At 45.3% G+C, this 20,294-nt stretch overlaps 1 protein-coding gene across 1 annotated transcript; it reads left to right on the top strand.

Annotated features, from left to right (window-relative positions):
* The first annotated feature begins 729 nt into the window (after positions 1-729).
* Positions 730-7,696, top strand: RNF187 (ring finger protein 187). Its single transcript, XM_027771213.1, is given in 8 exon segments — positions 730-748; positions 1,743-2,165; positions 2,168-2,283; positions 3,469-3,565; positions 6,241-6,340; positions 6,342-6,420; positions 6,544-6,686; positions 7,341-7,696. Coding segments are annotated over 7 exon segments (846 nt in total). The 3' UTR covers positions 6,556-6,686; positions 7,341-7,696.
* Positions 7,697-20,294: the final 12,598 nt, after the last annotated feature.

The raw sequence follows: 20,294 nt of genomic DNA on the forward strand, positions 1-20,294 counted from the left end.
ATTCCCTGAGCATCATCACAACATACTAAATGTGGTTTCCCATCTAGAATAAACTGCATAGTGGCTTAATCATGCATGTGATCATCAATAATATTCCATTTCTAGTTTCATATATATATATATATTTTTTTTTTTTTTACCCCATGTCTGACCCTCTGCCCTTTCCCACCCTCTTATTACACTATCTCTGCTGTTTACAGTTGTCTTCAATTCCTTTTCCCCCAACATTTTGTTGATCACACAATATCGTAGGTAATCTAACTACTTTCAATAGCAAGTTCATCTGGTAATTTCAAGAAAAGCAGTTTTGATATTTTCTTGAAACTGAAAGCTTAGAAACATGTTAGTATTCTGTTCAAATAGTAGGTACATGAACCTATTGACAGCTCAAGACAGGACAAAAATCCTTAAAACCGGACAACAAAGCTTAGAAGAAAAGCAGCAATATTTTAGTCAATACTAATTTAGTCTATACTAATTTTTAAAAAATCATTTATTTTATTTATTCATTCATTTATTTTTAGTTTGACCAGAGAGACACAGAGAAAGAAAGAGGGAAAGTGAGAAAGCAAGCTGCCAGGTCTGAGACTTGAACCATGGTCAGTCATGTGGGAGTGTCCAGCACCTTAACCACCACACCAAATGCTGGTCTATACTAGTTTTTAAAAAGACCCACAAAAACATGGGACCAGCAGGTGGCGTGGTGGTTAAGATGCTGAACACTCCCACATGGCCGACCTTGGCTCAGGTATGGGACCTGGTGGCTTGCTTTCTCACTTTCCCTCTCTCGCTCTCTCTGTGTATCTCTCTCTGGTCAAATTAAAATAAATGAATGAATACAGAAAGTTAAATAAATAATTATTAAAAAAAAGATTTCTTCTTTCAAAGAATTATTTATTTAAAAAAAAAACACAAAAACAAAAGGTAGTGCCTCGCAATGCCTTGCATTTGTGCACAGAATAACAAATTCACTTTCTAAAATAAAAAAATCAGGTAGTGCTAACTTACATCTTTTTTGTTTTGTTTTTATTGTTTTATTGGTTTGTTTTTAAAAGCTAGCTTCAACCTTCCCCACTAAATCTATGAGACCTTCCTTGCTTCCAGAGTTCTCCGCCAGATTATAACGCCAGCAGGCAGTTGACAAGTCCAGCTCCCCAGAAGGGAAGCTGCTGGGGAGGACACACGGGATCTACGCAGTAAAGTCCCAGGCAGGGTAGGTGTTTGCAAACCGTGTCCACACAGGAAGTGCAACCTAGAGAATGTCCATACAGGGTGGGTGCAAGAGAAGCCCTCACTGCCTACAGAACTTGTTCGGGGCAAGGCATATGCGCGCGAGGAGAGCCCACGCGAGGCGAGTGCACGCAAGGATGTCTATGCAAGGAGAAGAAAACGGGGAACGTCCTCATGGGAGAGTGCACACAAGTCGGATTCACTCAGGATAGAAGCTTGCATGCGGGAAGTGTCTACGTAGGCTTCCCCCCCGCCCCTCCGCCTCCATGCTACGTGGGCGTGGCAAGTTTACTGGCAGCTGAGGTCCTAGCAGCTTACATAATCTTTTTTTTAATGGAATCTCTAATACCAAAATTTTGTTTCCCACTAGCATATTATTCACTTATTTGGAAAGTAATAGTTTCATTAATATTTTAGGATACAAAAATCTAGGTCCGCCCGTGGGCAGCCTTTGAAGTCACTGCTGCCAGGACTCGGGCGGAATAGCTCACTGCTGCCAGGACCCCTGTCAGTGGAGCTCACAGCTGCCAGGACCCACCCCGCGCGCGCGTCCCTGGCGCTGGCGCCGTCGCTGTTGTCATGGTTTCCGTCGCCGGCCGACTGTGCGTTCTCTCCGGCCCTACTCCCGCCTCCCGCTCCCTCGTCGGTTCTGCAGCCTGTGGCCCTGACGCTCCCCGCCGTCCCTGCCTAGGCCACTTGTGCCCTGTGCCAGCGCGGGCCCCAGGGGCCGGTGCCGGCCGACTGCAGCCAACGCTTCTGTCGGGCGTGCGTGGTGCGATTCTAGGCGGAGAAGGACCGGTGCTTTCCGTGCCCTGAGTGCGCGGACGACTGTCGGCAGCGCGTGGTGGAACCCCGCCGTCCGCCGTTCAGCCGCCGCCTGCTGGCGCTCGAGAAGGCTGCCGCAGCGTCCGCGCGCAACGGCCAGGCCAGTGAGGCCGGCTGCTGCTCCTTTGCCGCGCAGATGGCGGCCCGCTCTGTGCCGCTTGCCCCAAGGCTGCAGGCCCTGAGCCGCCTGAATGCGAGCCGCGCTGGAGAAAAGCGCTGTGTGGCAAGGTGTGCTGGGCCAGCGAGGAGGTCCTTGTCTCGCTCATCCCGGGGTGTTTGCGGTGCTTTGTATCCTCTCATTTTGGGTCCCCCGAGGTGCCCGGTGTTCGCCCTATCTCGGAGTCCTCGCCTCCAGACCTGGCTTTGTGTCCTCTTCACAGTCGTGGTCCCCACCCCCAACTGAGCCTCGTCCCCATAGGTCCCCGTCGTCCCCTGGTAAACCTCCTCTGGTAAACCGTCGCTGCAGCAGACCTGCCTCCTAAAACCTCAGGCTGTTAAGACTTGGGGTTCTGTTCTGAGGCAAAGACCTTGTCTTGGGAATGAGTTCTTAAGCCCCTTGGCTCCCAGTGCATGTTCTCTGGCCTGCCTTCTTGTCAGCTCTTTGGGCCACCTTGCCCTTGCTTGACTCCTCTCTAGGGTCCTACATCCACCCCATTGTAGATCCTTTTCTGCTGTGCTTTGGGTTACTGCACGTGGCATCTGCCATGTGGCAGAAACCTACCTCCAGTGTCTGGCCATAGCTACACTCACAGGAAGGGGACTCCACTATTTTTGAGAGAGTAGACAGCTGGGTCCTGGAGTATCAGGACAAAGACCTATGGCCCTTGCTCACCAGATGAAAGGGCAGCCAGGTCCCATCTTGGCCCCCACTTGCTGTAAAAAAGACTTAAGACTGGCACGTTTATGTGCACACTTTGTGTCAGTGCAATTACTTGCACATTCTGAGATTGCACATGGGTGCCCCCAACACCAAGAAGGTTAGGGCCACAGTGGTTGTGATCCAACTTGCTCCTGGAGCAGGTTTGTCTAGTGTGCCACTGGGCTGTCTTCCTGTGGTTGAGACTCCTCTCTTGCCAGGTCAGGCAGGGCAGGGCACAGAGAAGGCAGTGCAGGTCCTTGGTACAGACTGAAACCGCATTAAAAGGGCCCCTCTTATAGGCATGAAATTCCCAAACTGGCCTAGACCGCTGCTTTGGCTCCAGTACTCAATTCCTTCTGAAAAGGTGTGAAGCACAGAGAAACCTTTTAATGGGGACCATGTAGCTAACCCCCTCTTTTTTTTTCATAGTGTCTGGCAGGCAAAAATCAAACACTTGGGTGATACTTCTGGAACAGTCAGACTAAGAAAGACTAGGCTGAGCTGGTGGACCTTGGCCTTTAGTGTATGTCCTAATAACCAAGCTCTCTTTCCAGGAGAACAAGGGGTCGGTGGAAATAATGAGAAAGGACTTGAATGATGCTCAGGACCTACATGGCCAGGCAGAGTCTGCAGCTGCTGTGTGGAAGGCAAGTAGCAGTTCTGGCAGCCTGGGGGTATGTGGGGACACAGGGTTCTAGACTAAGGGAGTGGGCCAGCTTAACTTGTTCAGCTTGGTTGCCCAGAGGAGGGCCTTTGAGGAATTGTAAAGAACTCCAGGGCATTTGGCTAGGATGTGTTAGTGTGTATGTCCTGAATAGACTCTAACCAAAACAAATGGGAATCCTTTTTCTCCCCTTTTTTACTTATAGGTGATTTGAAGCATCTAACTTGTTTCTTATCTGAGAGCAGCCAATTACTATTATTTTTAAAAACTTCACTAGAGGGTACATGTATTTCCTGAAAAGAGACAGAAAGAGAGAGGGAAAGTGAGAAAGGACCCCCTCTGGGACTGGTCATACCACATTCCCTTCCTTCATTTCTCCCTCCTTTTGGGATTTTCAGCATACAGGCACACACACCTGTGTTTTTTTTTTTTTTTTTTTTTTTTGAGAGGTTTTTGCTATAGGGCGCGTGTGCTCGCCAGAAAGACAGAGAGAGACAGAGAGACAGAAAGTGAGAAATCACCCCCCAGGGGGGATGGCCATGCCGTAATTCCTTCTCCTCCATTCTCCTCTCAGGATCTTGGGCACGCACGTACACATGCCCAGCATGAGTTTAAGCCACCGGGTCTGGGAATACACCTGATTTTTCTCAAGATGCAAGAGCCCAGGAATAAAGCTGCAATGTCAGCTGTGTGAGTTCTTGCCACCTTAACCACCACACCATGGACTGGCCTGAAAGCAGCCAATTTTTTTTTTTTTTTTTTAAGTTTACTATAGGGTACATGTGCTCACTGGAGAGAAGCAGAGAGGTGGTAAAGAGATAGAGAGGGAAAGTGAGAAATTACCTCAAGGGTGATGGCCACTCTGCAATCTTCTCTCTTCCATTCTCCTCTCAGGATTTTGGGCATGCACACACATGTGCCTAGCATGTTTTTCAAGCTCCCAGGTCCAGGACTCAAACCTCTCAGTCAGCCATGTGGAATCCAGTTGCCTTACCTTCTATGCCACCTGCCGGCTGGGAGCCAGTTATTTACCAGCAGAATCTTCCATGTGCCTAGAGAAGGTACTAAGTGCTTGTTTTAGTTTTAATATCCAGTTTGCTTTCCTCAGTTAATATTGTTTGGAGGGCTAGCCCATGGCTTCGTGTGGTTAAGAGTGTTAAATCTGACCACACAGTTGGAATCCCAACCCTCGTGACTTGAAAAATATACCACATACCAGGCACATGTATGCTTGCCTGTCTGAAATCCCAATGGAGTAGAAGGGATTCCGGCCTGACCATACCTTGTTCGAGAGGTAGGGAGGGTGTCTTTCTCCCTCTTCATCTTTTTTTCTGTCTTACTCATGTTCTCTGGCAATTTTAAAAAAGGTATTTTTAACAATAATGATTGGATAAAGGAAGAACTTTAATTGTTACTGAACTGTAATGGGCCAAATTAGTACTGAAAACTTGATATGACAGTATTGAAGTATCAGAATTCTAAAGGTGCAGCTTTACTGTCCACGTTCAGAAGAGATTGTACATTTTGATACAGCTCCATGCAGCTGAGCACTTTAGTGTAGGAGAGACAAAACTGTCTCTGCCCTTTTATGGTCCCAAGCTGGGCCTGAAAATAAAATTGACATAAGATAGATTAACAGGAAAAAGCATACAGATTTATTTAATACAAATTTTACACATGGTAGTAAAGTAGTTAAAATTTGACCTGAGAGTCTTCATAAGGAAATGAAGACCCTAAGTAGCAGAATCAAATCACTTATGTACTGAATTGGAAAAAGAACAGTAAGTAGTGACAAAACAACTCCATAGGCAGGCTTAAAAAATCAGTTATTTTGGGAACCAGCAGTTAGTGTAATTGCTATGTTGCTGGACTCCCATGTAGTCGACCGAGGTTCGCGTCCCAGACCTGGTGGCTTAAAACTCACGCCGGGCGCGTGTGCCTATGTGCCCAAGATCCCGAGAGGAGAATGGAGGAGAAGGGATTGCAGCGTGACCATCCCCCCTGGGGGGTGATTTCTCGCTTTCTGTCTCTCTGTCTCTGTCTGGCTGGCGAGTGCACGCGCCCTATAGCAAAAAAACCTCTCTCAAAAAAAAAAAAAATCAGTTATTTTAACAAGGTCTGGACGGATTCTCTTGGCCTTGACTTCCTGTCCTTGATGATAAGAACATCATTCTTTTTGGTACAGGGAGGGCATCTTTCACATGAGAATTTCATTTACTTTTTTTTTTTTAAAGAATTATTTAACTTTATTATTATCATTATTATTTTCCAGTTTTATCAGAGAGAGACAGAGAGAGAGAGAGAGGAAGTGAGAAAACAAGCCACCAGGTCCGAGACTTGAACCGTGGTCGGCCATGTGGGAGTCCAGCGCCTTTAACCACCACGTCACTTGCCGGCCCCTGAGAATTTCATTTACTTTTAAGAAACAGAGTGAAAAAGTCAAGGTGATCTTTTTGCACCTGCTGTTTTTTTAATTGCCACTCATTCAAAATTGTCATTGTGCTAAAGCAGTATATTTCAGGATGGCATATTTGTAACTTCTCAAGAGTAAACAGGTTTCTCTTCTCCCAGGGATGGTGCAGCACTCCTGGGGAGATTGGGCCGAGGTGCGCATTGTGGGCCCGTGGACACATGTTCTTTCTGTTGCCTGCCCCCCTTCTAGGGACATGTGATGGACACAGAAAGAAAGCCCTGACTGACTACAAGAAGATGCAAGCCTTCTTCACTGAAGAGGAGTATTTCCTAGAGGAAGCTGAGAGTCAAGCAGTTCCATTCCCTGCTGCAGGCAGTGTCAGAGCTGGAGAAGAAGCACTGCGACCTAGGCCTCAGCATGCTGCTACAGGTACAGGGCCCAGTTTCTTGCCCATGGGGCTCCAACATGTGCCCTATGGGATGGGGGGGGGTGATGGGGAGGATGGGGAGGAATGAGAGGCTTGTTTACTTGCTGGCATTTCTCTGTTGCCAGATCAGAGTATAGATGCCAGAAACAGCAGGGAGCCCATTGGAGGGGTAATTCATCAAAAGAGAGGCTTAAAGTCACAGCTGACTTCTGTTTCCATGGCTTTCTGAGGCTGAATTTCAGGAATTGATGGGTGATCAAGGAAGACGGTATGAAGGAATTTTAAGCTGAGCAGGGTATGAGCGTTCCTGGCCTTCACATAAGGGAGTTTGCACCCTGAATGCCAGAGCACTAAGGGTCCCCACCCCACTCAGGTTTTGAGGGCATGAGTGACCAGGACACCCCTCGGTATCTGACTCTTATTCTCAGTATTTCCCTCTCATCCTTTGCTCAGAGGCGTACCCTAAACCTAAAGCTCTGCATTGACCTACTCTGGGCTTTTTGTGCCATCTCTAATGCTGGAACCAGCAGCTCCTGGTCTAAGAGGTGTTCTTTAGCTCTAGCAGCACTCATTGGTCAGCCTGAGCAGTTCAGTTGTTTGCGGCAACTATGGGCAACAAAGTTTTGGCCTTGGGGAGACAGGTCTGGGGCTTGGTATAGATGGGGTCATCAGATCACCTGGGTTCCAGGTTTGTTGTGCCCAGAACAGTTGATGAGTCTCTCTCTATTCCCTCACTTTTCACTTTTTCATTTTCCTCTTTTCATGTCTCTGTCTCTGCTCGTATGTGTCTTTGTGATTATCTTTCTGTATTTCTACCTCTGTCTCTATCCCTGTCTATTTGCCTGTCTGTGTCTCTTTCACTCTGCTTCTCTTGTCTCTCTCTCTTTGGCTCTGTCTCTCTTTCTCTCTCTTTCCCATGCAGTGATGGCACTGGCTCAATGTACAGCCTCCCTGGAGTTCAAAGCAGAAGGTCCCCCTTCGGCAGCAGCACTCCCAACACACACTGCACCCGAGGAAGAAGCCTCAGCTCTGTGGGAAAAGTGGCGAAGATACTGGGTGACGGGAAGCATTACAGAGTAGCTATGTCACCTTTGGTTGTTCCAGATAGTAACATGTTTCAACAAAGTGCTTGTTTTCACTTTTCCTTGAGTCAAATCGTTTGTGGCTATAAACATTTCATTGATGATAATCACTGGGGGGATCTTCTCCCACAAGTATACGATGATTCTTCATAAGGTCCTTGTCATGGCTCATTGTTTCATCAGAGACTCGCCTAGAGGGCAGTGTTGACACAAGTTATGGAGGGTAAGGGGAAGAAATACATGGGGCGGGTGGAAGGGAAGGGATGACAAAGGTGGTCTTGTAATGTAGATAAAATCTCTTAGGAAATAATTTGGAACAGTCATCAGAATATGTGGTAGTCTCTGACAAATTCTAACCCTAACCCTGTTTCCTTCCTTGTCATACAAATTAATCTCTGGCTGATAAGACTCCCTGGAAGGGGATACATGACAGTTGTGTTCCTTTTTGTCAAATCTATGTTTAGTCAGGTAAAGGAACTTCAGCCCCTTCCTATGCTTTAGGGGAGAAAGATGGGTGAGAGACCTCGATTCTCCTTTAATTAAAAGCACTCAGAACACCAAAGCACCATATTTTGGTGTATTATGGTCTGAGTCCCAACAGATACATAAATGAAGTACTTTATTTCATAACAGGAATCTTACCAATTTGGAGAGAGAATTTAAATGAAACAAAGACTTACATTTTCCTGGACTCGGAGTTTTTATTAAATCTCCATTCTGGAGAGGGATGTGTGAGCGAGTCACTTTGATTTGACAAATACATCATCTACGTGGAAAACCACTGAGAAATGAAAAATGTCATGTAAAACACTGTCATCGATACAGTACAGGCTAAAGTCCACCAGTTGGGACTACATTCTCACAAGTCTAATAATCGCTAAAGCCTTTTCTTTTTTTTTTTAATTAAAAAGTTTTTATACAAAACATTTGCTATGGTTTGAATGTCCCCCCCAAATTTATGTAAGGAGATGAGAATCAAAGTCATTAGGGTTGTTTATAAGGAGAGAATCCTGAAGTGTTTATAGAAAATCCTGGTGGATTTTTAAGGAGAGAAAACACAGGCATAGGTGCACTTGCTCCTGCCCTCTACCACAATGTAATGCAGGGAGAAATCCTTCACCAAATGTGGTCCCTGACCCTTTGACTTCCAAACTGTAAGTAAACTTCTATTTTTTCTTTCTTTTTTTTAATCGTGTGCTCGTCGAGAGAGACAGAAGAGAGAGAGAGTGAGATGGACTCGATGCCGCAATCCTCCAGCCTCCATAGGTTTTTGCCATAGGGCGGGCACCACCACGCCCCAGTAAACCTCTATTTTTATAAACTACCCAGACTCAGGTAGTTTCTATTATTAACAACAGAACAGTAGAACAACACTTTTGTACAAATAAGAAATGACAGATTTTAAAACAAAAAAAAAAACCTAGCCAAACAGGTTGGCAATAGCTATATGGATTTTTCATGTTTTCTGTTTGACATATCAAGCCTATCCTCTTGTTTTCAGTTCCACACCTTAGATCAGCTTCTGAATGCATACTGTGACTAAGAATGATTTTTTCTTTTTTCTTTTTTTTTTTGCAGTGTTTTTTTTTTTTCTATAGGGTGCGTGCACTTGCCCAAAAGACAGAGAGAGACAGAAAGACAGAAAACCAGAAATCACCCCCCCGGGGGATGGCCGTGCCACAATCCCTTCTCCTCCAGTCTCCTCTCAGGATCTTGGGCACACATGCACACGCACCCAGCATGAGTTTAAGCCACTGGGTCCAGGACTCAAACCGTGGTCAGCTATTGGGCAATCCAGTGAGATAGCCATTACGCCAACTGCTGGTCCCCTAAGAATGGTTTCTTTCTTTGCACAGGCAAATTCTCTTGGTTACCTCTGCAAAATTCCTTTTTTTTTTTTTAACTGTAAAGATTGACATTCTCATAGTTAGACTTTGGAATGCCAGTCTTTGACCTCCTCAAACTGAGCAGGTCTAAGGCATGTTCTCCATCATTTGCTGGAGGTGACCTTCTCCTTACTAGGTTACCTTGTCTCTTGGGCCAGCCAAATGCTGGGGCAAGAGAGTTCTAGAGCTCAGTGCCCACCCTGGGTTCATGGATGCCTGGTGACCTATGTGCCTAGCCATCTCCCAGGTCAAGAGGAATAGGAATGGTGATGGTTTCTCTTGGGCAAATTAGGATCTTCTTTTTTTTTTTTTTTGGAGAGATTTTCATTATAGGGCACGTGCGCTCGCCAGACAGACAGAGAGAAACATAGAGACATAAAGCGAGAAATCACCCCCAGGGGGGATGGTCACGCCACAATCCCTTCTCCTCCAGTCTCCTCTCGGGATCTTGGGCACGCACACACACGCGCCCAGCGTGAGTTTTAAGCCACCGGGTCTGGGATGCGAACCGCGGTCGACTACGGGGGAGTCCAGCGACATAGCCATTATGCTAACTGCTGGTTCCCGGCAAATTAGGATCTTCTTTTTTTTTTTTTGGAGAGATTTTCATTATAGGGCACGTGCGCTCGCCAGACAGACAGAGAGAAACATAGAGACATAAAGCGAGAAATCACCCCCAGGGGGGATGGTCACGCCACAATCCCTTCTCCTCCAGTCTCCTCTCGGGATCTTGGGCACGCACACACACGCGCCCAGCGTGAGTTTTAAGCCACCGGGTCTGGGATGCGAACCGCGGTCGACTACGGGGGAGTCCAGCGACATAGCCATTATGCTAACTGCTGGTTCCCGGCAAATTAGGATCTTCTTTTTTTTTTTTTGGAGAGATTTTCATTATAGGGCACGTGCGCTCGCCAGACAGACAGAGAGAAACATAGAGACATAAAGCGAGAAATCACCCCCAGGGGGGATGGTCACGCCACAATCCCTTCTCCTCCAGTCTCCTCTCGGGATCTTGGGCACGCACACACACGCGCCCAGCGTGAGTTTTAAGCCACCGGGTCTGGGATGCGAACCGCGGTCGACTACGGGGGAGTCCAGCGACATAGCCATTATGCTAACTGCTGGTTCCCGGCAAATTAGGATCTTCTGAGAAAGGCCAACTTGTCTTGGGCTCCAGGTTTTTATAGGGGCAAGGTGGGCTGAGCCCAACACCTATCCTCAAACCTACTAAGGCCGTCTGGCCCGGGCCCAAGGCAACACCACATGGCTTTACGTCCATCGTTACTCAGGGCCACCACTCTTGCAGGAAACGAAGGCTTGATAAAGTCTAAAGCATGAACCTAAACCCCAAATATGCCACTGGGTATATATATTGCTTACTTTCAGCTGAGGGCACCTGGAAAACAGTAAATGCAGGGGGACTTTTCTGTGAACTTCTCTGCCTAAAGGCACTTGTTTCAAAATGGACTAAATTGTCATCAGTCCCCTCCCAGGGAAATTTGTCAACCAGAGAGAGTTTTGTCAGCTTATCACAGGAGAAGAGACTAGAAGTCAATGTTGAACCCAAATGTTGTCACAAACTATCACCCATCTATTCTCCTAAGGGCCTCTTTAGCTTTCCTAAACATCCTTTCCTCTCCCCTGTATTGCCCACCTCCCTCCTCCTCTCTCTGAAGATGGCATATAAGATCTTTAACTACCCCCTTTTGGGGAGGGGATATTCACTTTTCCCCCAAAGACCCCCTTTTTTCTTGTCAATCTGCCTGTTAATTTACTTCATTGACCCAGTCACCCAGTCACCCAGTCTCAGAGGGTACAGAGAAAAAAGCCCGTCCCCTAAAAAGCTGAGCTGAAAGGCCCATTCCTCTGCTTTCCAACAAGCAGGGACGACAGGACAATTTTCGGGCACCTGGGGAAGCTATTGGTCCGAGGGGTGATCGGAGGCCATCATCAGTAAGCAAAGGCGGGAGAACCAAGCAAACGGAGGACGACAGTTCTATGCTCAGATTGTTGGACCGTATGCAAACGAAGTGACTTTCTAGGTCTCGTTTGATTGGACAAATTGCTCCCTAGCATAGCCAATGGGACTTCCAGGCTGCAAATCACCCTTAGCTCATTGGTGTTCGTAGCATCCTGGGCAATAGCTCCGGCGGCGCTCATTCCCACTGTATAGAAACTGCGGCTCCCAGCTGCCGCAGTCTCCAGATCCCTGTCTTCTCCCTGTCCTTCCCTGACAGTCATGGCGGCCAGGGGCGCGCCAAGGATAAGGCGTAGTTGCTCTCTAGGCAGTGGTGGCGCCCACGACTGCAGTTGCCCGTGACCGGGTTACAGTGGCTGTTCAGAAATGACAACTACTCGTAGCGTTTGGGCGCCAGCGCACCCGTCTGCCTAGCGGCGAGGTTCAAGTTACTGATCGCTGTTTCTGGAATTGGCGAGCAGCACGGCGCGCAACAAGGACAAGCGCCACCTGCTGCTGGCCATCCGCAACTACGAAGAACTCAAGAAATGGCCGAGCCGGGCAATTCCTTCCCAATTTCCAATCCAGGTTGTACTACTTCCCAAGACAGAACAACCACAAGGCCCAGAGCTAGTGAGTCTCTGACGTCCAGGGGACCTTTGGTGCCCCCTAAAGGCTCTTTTCAGAGCCACTCAAGGCCTTCGCCCGGTGAAGCTCTTAAGGTACCCGCTATCGCTGGTCCTTCATCTGGTTGCAGGTCGGCCTGTAATAGAGAGGGCGGGTGTAGTTTAGGGCTGGCATAGGAAGCCTATTTTGTATTTGGAGGCAAGTCACACATTCTCATTCAGCTTAACCACTGACAAAACTGGTATCTCAAATCTACTTGAGAGACATAGCGATTAAAAATTTTGATATACATAATATGTGTACACATATAAATTGTGAAATATATAAAGTATAAATATATAAAATTAAATATATAAATAGAACATTTATACATTATATATTGTGTGCACGTGTGTGTGTGTGTGTGTGTGTGTGTAGTGGATCATGACCACTATTTTAAACAGAAAACAAAATATACTAAACAAAATGATGCTGTACGAACTCTCTTGCACATATTGGATTGAAATGACTTCCTTAATTTGTGAGAGCTCTGCAGGACCACTGTAGTCCCAGAGCTCTGGGGCTGAGGCTCAGACTCCTGTTGTGTGGCTTCTAGCCTTATACCACCTTTCCTCTCCTCCCTATGCTCAATGGCTCCCCCCACCAGTTCCCCTTGCTGAGAACCACCTGGATACACTTCTCAGCCCCACAGTTGGCTTTTGTCACTGTTTTATTAACTGGGTGGCTTATAAACTTTCTTTTTTTTTTTTTTTGGAGAAGTTTTTGTATAGGGCGTGTGCACTCGCCAGACAGAGAGAGACAGAGACACAAAGCGAGAAATCACCTCCCAGGTGTCCCGACCCGGGGGGGACAGCCAAACGGGTTTCCTGAGTGAAAGAGTGAGAGCCGGGACAAGCGGCGTAGTGTTACAGCACAGAGATGACAGTGTCGTCCGTTTATTGTGGGCAGCACGGTACAGCAGAGATGACGCAGTGTCACAGCTCTTAAGGGTCACGTCGTCTACTGTGAGCACCATGGAGATGACACGGTGTCACAGCTCTTCAGGGTCATCTGGAGACGATGTAGTGTTACAACTCTTCAGGGTCTCCCAGGTCGTCTGGAGATGATGCAGTGTCAGCTCTTCAAGATCTTCAGGGTCGTCTGGAGACTGCTCGGTGTTTCAGCTCTTCAGGCTCTTCAGTTGTCATCTTCCTGGTTGTTGTGGTCTTCCTGGTCATCTGTGTCGTCTGGCTACTGTGGGCCAGGCATTGTGGTTATAGCGGGTGGATTGTAAATGATGGGCCCTGATTGGTTGTAAACGGTGGGCCGTGATTGGTTGTGAACTGTGGGTTATGATTGGTTGCTTTTGGACCAATCATGAGGTGCCAGATATGCAAATTTGAGGGATTCTAGTGGCCAATCAGAGCAAGGTTTTGAAGGTCAGGTTTTGTGAAGGTAACCAATCATGGCAATTGTTTGCTCTCTGAGGAACCTCGCAGACTGGCTGGTGCTCAGCTTCCCACACCCAGGGGGGACGGCCACGCCCCAATCCCTTCTCCTCTCGGGATCTTGGGCACGCACACACACGTGCCCGACGTGAGTTTTAAGCCACTGGGTCTGGGATGCGAACTGCAGTCGACTACATGGGAGTCCAGCTACATAGCCATTACACTAACTGCTGGTCCCTTATAAACATTAATTGACAGTCCAGGATAAAGGTACCAGCAGATTGGGTTCCAGGTGAGGCCCGTTTCATGGTACATGGATGGTGTCTTCTCCCTATGTGCACTTGCTGGGAGAGGCAAAGATACTTTCTGGAGTCCCTTTTAAGGCCTCTAATCCCATTCACTAGGGTTTCACCTGGATGATTTAATCACCCCTTTGACGGTTCCCAACTCCTAACATCGTCCTTCTAGGGTTGAGTATGACATACAAGTTTTAGGGAGACACAAATATTCAGTCCATAGCAGCTTCCCAGGGGCCCAACCAAAGACATGAATCAATATGAAAAAGTTTGAAAAGCTGTAGTCTTCTGGCATAGAGCTTAAAGTACATGGTGCTACTTTATTGTGGTGAAATATATATAACATTTGCTATTTTTAGGTATACAGTTCAGTAAATACCTACTCTCCATGCCTTTCAACCCTAGCCCTTGACAATGCATCATTCTACTTTCTGTCTCTAAGGATTTAACTACTCTAGCTCAAAGTTTTTATAGATATTTTTAGATATTTATATCTGTAAATACCTAATATTTTATAGATATTTATATGTAGTGCATATTTCTCAGTTGATGTTCATAAAGCTCTAGAAAGCAACTATGAAGATAAAATATTAATGCGTGTACAACTTCACAGGCAAAGCACTGGGAACAGAGCCAGTCCTCATGAAATGGTGACCTCTCTTCCATAGACTCTGAGGTACAAACTGATTCAAAGCACATGAATCAGCATTAAGAATGGTGCCCAGTAAAAATACCTCTAAGGAAAAATCTAGTTTGCTCATGGATATGTAAGACAAGCTCCTGAACTTGGGGTTTATCTAGGGACAAAACCCTGGGACATTTCAGACACCCTTTCAGACAGAAAAGAAAAGACATAGGCTGAAGACCACAATGGTTTTGCTTTTCGCCCCTCAGACATATTTTTATTTTTCATGGGCTTCACTTGTCCTGGACTATGGCAGCAACTCCTGTTTTTAGGGTCGTAACACAGCCTGGACAACAATCACCTTGCTTTTGTGGGTGGCCTGAGGTGACTGAGGCCAGTCTCATCTAAGAGGTACCCATCTCTGACCTCCTTTATTGTGTCTACACATTTAAATGACCGTTCTTCCCCCCCGGTAAATGGTAAATTCACTTGTACTGCAAGTTCCCCCTCTATTTCTATCAACCACCCTTACCTGTCCCTCCTCCCCCAAATGCTATGCTGCCTCACACACAAGATAAAAGACAAAGAGAGAGAGAGAACTCCCCCCCACCATGGGAAATGGTCTCGCAGCATCCTTTTTCTTCCATGCTCAGAATTTTGGGCACTCAATCACTTGGGTCTGGTGTGGGACTGGGAGGGATCTGTACAGGGTATAACTGCTGCTCTGCAGGATGAGCCCCCTACCAACTTTCTAGTATCATAAGTATCCAAATTGGTTAGCTGGTCTAAGAACTGCTTGACCAATATGCTCAGCATTGACAGGAGAGCTAAATAGACCTTTTAAGCTAGCAGTTCACCAAGGATGGGCATAGGCCGTAGGTGGTACTGGTCCCTTGATGATGAACCATAGAGTTTAATCCCAGCTTAGGTTAAGGAGCAAAAATAAACACTCATTCTAGTTCAAATGACAGTATTTTGGGTTCTGAACTGAGGCTGACCCATCCCACTTAAACAACCCTCTGTGCCGGAAAGGCCTAACATCCCGCTTCAGAACAAACGCTATCCTTCTGTCATTACACGCAGAGGAAGTAGTCAGGAGGCTGCGGTATTGAGCGTTCTCTGTTTCTCCAGGTGCAGTGTGACCAGCAGTGGCCCTAATAAGAGCTTTTTGTGGCACTCTTTGAAGTGCTGGGCCTGTAAAGCATGAGCCCGGGCACCTGAGCACTCAAGGCTGCCAAGTGCGTAGTCCAACACCAGGCACTCTGTGGAGACCTCTGCATCCTAGATCACATTATTTGAGATAACCCAGAGGGATCTGAGCTGATAAAGCTGCACTGTGATATCTAGAACATCTTCACGCAGAATGTTCAGGTATTACCAACCTCCCCCAACCCATCAACACTGACTGAGATTAGATACAGACAGGTGAGAATCTGCATGGGAAGACTGGGGAACGCTCACGCTCGCCTTGCTTTATAAGCAGCTATTGGGCCAAATTGAAAATCACAACACAAGGGCCGAGATTTCGTGGCCAAACATCGCCTTTAGGATTTAGCGCCCTTTCTGGGAGAAAAGAGTATTACAGTGGGTTCTCTGCTTAAAAATTTATATCCAAATTTGGAAAAACCAGAAAATGTGTCCTGGATATGGATTATGAACAATAAGAAATGAAAATGGCAGAGATAAGTGTGTCTTCACATTAATATGTTGGTTTTTAATTTTAAAATAAGATAATTCTTTTTTGTTGGACATCTTTTTTTTAATTGAAAAGTTTCTAAAGTTCAGCCAGGAGACCAGCTCTGGGGATTAGAACAGCTATTAACGTCTGTGTTCTTTACAGACGCACATTCCCTATCAATTGCCACCACGTTCCTTTCAGCTGTGGACAACCTTTTGCTCTCAAGAACAAGAAAGTCAAGTACCATTACCTCCTTCAAAAACTTGCCTGTGAAGAATAATGCTGGGTGCTAGTCTATGAGACAGTATCATCAAATAAATAGATTATTCACTGGATGCATTTTATCATCCACTGTGCCTAATGTTAGCCCATACAACTGCAGCATCATTCACTTACGTCTAGATTTAATCATCAAATACAACTTTCTCCTCATCATAGTGAGTGTTCCCTCTCACAAGGCTTATAACATAGTGGGGGATACACATGTCACTAAATACTTGTACAACAGGTAAATCACATGGATGACTCCTTGGCACAAAGGAACAGTGACCCACTATGAGGGTGTGTAGCGGCATCTACCCTGGCCTGGAGGTCAGGAAGGGCTCCCTGAAGAGACACATGAAGAATCGAGTGGATTGAAATTTCCTTGCCATGCAGATATCCTCGGGTAGGAAGGAGAAAGTCAGGTTTGGAACAGAGGGGCAGGATGGTGGGTCTGGGGCCTTGTGAGAAGACTGCCAGAGGAGACTTGGGACATGGAGTAAAAAGTATAAAACCTGTCTCATTTGTAAGTTTAAAACATCACCTCCCAGGAAATACAAATTAAAACAACATGAGATATCACTATACCCCTAATAGAATGGCCAAAACGCAAACCATGGTAATACCAAATGTCAAGTGATGAGAAGTCTCATTCATTTCTGGTGGAAATGCAAAATGGAACAGGCATTTTGGAATAGAGTTTGGCAGTTTCTTATAAAACTAAACATACTCTTACCTTATGTTCCAGCAGCCACACTCTTTGGCTTTATCCAAATGAATTGAAAACTTATGTTCACACAAAGAATGCTCATGGATGTCTATAGAAGCTTCATTTATAATTGCCAAAATTTGGAAGCAACCAAGATGTCCTTCAGTAAGTGAGTGGACAAATAAACTGTGATGCAATAGAATATTAAATAATGCTATAAAGAAATAGGGCCTGAGGAAGGACACGCAGAAGATAAATACGGCGGCAAAGCATTAATGGGACAAAGAAATGTGGCATTATCTAGTGCAGATATTTTATAGCCTAATAAACAGGACTAGGGAGAAATGTTCACATATTGAAATATTTACTTTGTAAGCTAAATAAGGTGATCAATGTATAAAAAAGTAATAAAAAAGAAATTAATTAATTCAAAGAAAGAAATGAGTTATTGGGCTGGCTCTATTGCATACTGGTTAAGAAAGCTGGGTCCCATATGGTTGATTATGGTTTGAATCTTAGCCCCAGTGGCTTGAAAAACGCACTTGGCTCATGTGCACGCGTATGCTCCAATTCCTACAGGATGGAAAATGGAGGAACAGGATGGTGGCATGACTATGCCCCATTAGGGATACTTTCTCCCTCTACCCCTCTCTCACTGGTAAGTGCGCATGCTCTCTGGCAATTAAAAAAAAGGAAAAAATCAGGTATCATGAAATGAAATTTAAATGCATACTACTACATGCATGGAGGAAATTCAAATGCATACTACTATCTATAAAAAAAAGCTAATATAAAAAGGTTACAATATGACATTTTGGAAAAGGATAAACAAAAGAGACAATAAAAAAATCAGTGGTTGGAGCCAGCAGATGGTACAGCTGTTATGTCGTTGGACTCCTACAAGGCCAATGTTTTGAGTCCCTGACCCGGTGGCTTGATACTCATGCTGGGTGTGTGCATGTAAGCATGCTCAAGATCCCAGGAGGAGAGTGGAGAAGAAGGGACTGCGGCATGGCCATCTCCCCAAGGAGGGTGATTTCTCACTTTTCCTCTCACTGTCTCTGTCTGTCTCTTTCTGGTGAGCACATATGCCCTTCTTTAGAAGCAAAAACCTCTAAAAAAAAAAGTCAGTGGTTACCAGGGATAAGTGGGGAGGGAGGGGGGACTGGAAGGAGCACAGAGGATTTTTAGGACAGTGAAACTACTCTGTATGATACTATAGCAGTAGATACATGTCACACATTTGTCCACACATTTGTTCAAAAGTGCGAACCCTAATGTAAACCGTGGAGTTTGGGTGATTATGACGTGTCAATGTAGGTTCATCAGTTCTAATAAATGTGCTGCTCAGGTGAGTGATTTTCATAACGGAAGGCTATGCATGTGTGGGCACAGGGGCATATGGGAAATCTCTGTGTCTTCTCAATTTTTCTGTGACCCTAAGATTGCTCTAAAAAAATTTAAGTCTTTTAAAAAAATAAAAGGGCAGTGTAAGGGATTCTTGAGTAATGGTGGAAATGTCAGTCTTGCGATGTTGTAGTGTAGTTCTGCCAAATGTTAAAGAGCATCTTATTTCTTACAACTCCAAGTGAATCAAAAAAGTTTAATTAAAACCACCTGCTAATGCAACAAACAAAGGGCATTCTTTGTAACAAATGGTGGCTGCAGGAACTGGATAGCTGTATTACAAAATGAACTTCAACTTTCCCCTCATGCTATACACAGAAATAATCTCACAATGAATTACTGTCACAAATGCAAGACAAAAATTATTTCACTTTTAGAAGAAAACAGAAGAGAAAATCTTTCAACATTCGGTCTAGTGACAATTTTCAAAGCAGGGCACCAAAAGTAGATGTTGTAACAGAAAAAAAGTGAAAAAAGAAAAGGACTCTTTCTCCCCTCTTTTTAGTATATTTTTTCCCAGCTTTTCTCATTTTTTCCCAGCTCTATTGGAGTACAATAGTCAAAGATAATTTGTATTTTTAAGGTATACAACATATCTGTAAGTGGGAATGCAAAACAGTGCAGAAACTTTGGAAAAACTATGTAATAGTTTCTTATAAAGTTGAGGATAAAATGACCACTCCTAGGTATTCGCCCAACATAAATGAAAACGTGAATCTACTCACAAACATGTATTCATCTCAGATGAAATCATATTGGATTAAGGTGGGCCCGAAGTCTAATAACTGTGTGTCCTTCTAAGAGAAAAGTTAGGGAGCTCCTATGTGTTCTCACCAGAGAGAGAGAGAGAGACAAAGACATAGAGATAGACAGAAAGAGAGAGAGGGAGAGAGCACTCCTCAGCAGGGTATGGCCATGCTGCAATCCTTTCTCTACTCTGTTGAAATTTTGGGCATATACTCGCATGTGCCCAGTGTGTTTGTCAAGTTGCTGGGTTCAGGATTTGAACTGTGTGGTTCCATGCAGGAATCAACTGCCTTAACCACCCTGGAGCCGGCCCTCTCAAGTGGATTTTGCTTTGTTTTGGCAGCCCCAGGGCACTACTGTAAGTTCCCCTGTGCTTCCATCTGTGGTGGGGGTCTGGACACTACAAAGCTCATGTTAGCTGCCTTCTATCAGATCTGGCAATGGACAGCAAGAGGTAAACTAAAGTTTGGGCCACAGTCTGAATACTGCCTTTCTCAGGACCACCCAGCCTAACAGTGCTTGGCCCACTTTGCATTTTCCCAGCACTTGCAGAAACAACCAACATAGGGAATCAGCCATGGCCTTGTGGTTAAGGAACTGGATCCCACACAGCTGACCTGGTGGTTCATCTCTCAAGTCTGACAACTTGAAGATCATGCTGGGCATGTGTACATGCTCATCCAAAATCCCCAAAGGAGGGAGAAGTAGAGAAAAAGGAATTGTGCATGATCATTCCCCTTGGGGATGATTTCTAACTTTCTGACTTGTGTGCTCTCTTTCTCTCATGTGTACGTGGACCCACTGGCAAAAATTTAAAAAAAAAAAAAAAGAAAGAAAGAAAAAAAGAAGAAGAAGCAAAAAGCAAAGGGGAGACTGGGATGGTGAGGTTGGTAGAAACAAAGGCTCTCCCCTTTTCAGGTAACTTTTAATTTAACCCAAAGGCATGTCTCAACTTAGAGAATAATTCAGTCCTCAACAGCACCATAAATCTGTTGTGACTTTTCAGTAAAGTAGTAAGAATGTTTAAAATATAAAAGATAAACATCTCATTCAAAAAAAAATTCTTATATCTTCCCAACACCAATTCCTGTTCTAAAGTTAACCTATCACTGGGCTGTTAATACTTTTTTTTTTTTTTTTTGGAGCGATTTTCACTGTAGGGCGCGGGCGCTTG

The sequence above is a fragment of the Tupaia chinensis genome, unplaced genomic scaffold, assembly GCF_000334495.1.
Source record: "Tupaia chinensis unplaced genomic scaffold, TupChi_1.0 Scaffold000197_1, whole genome shotgun sequence".
NCBI classification, from domain to species: domain Eukaryota; kingdom Metazoa; phylum Chordata; class Mammalia; order Scandentia; family Tupaiidae; genus Tupaia; species Tupaia belangeri.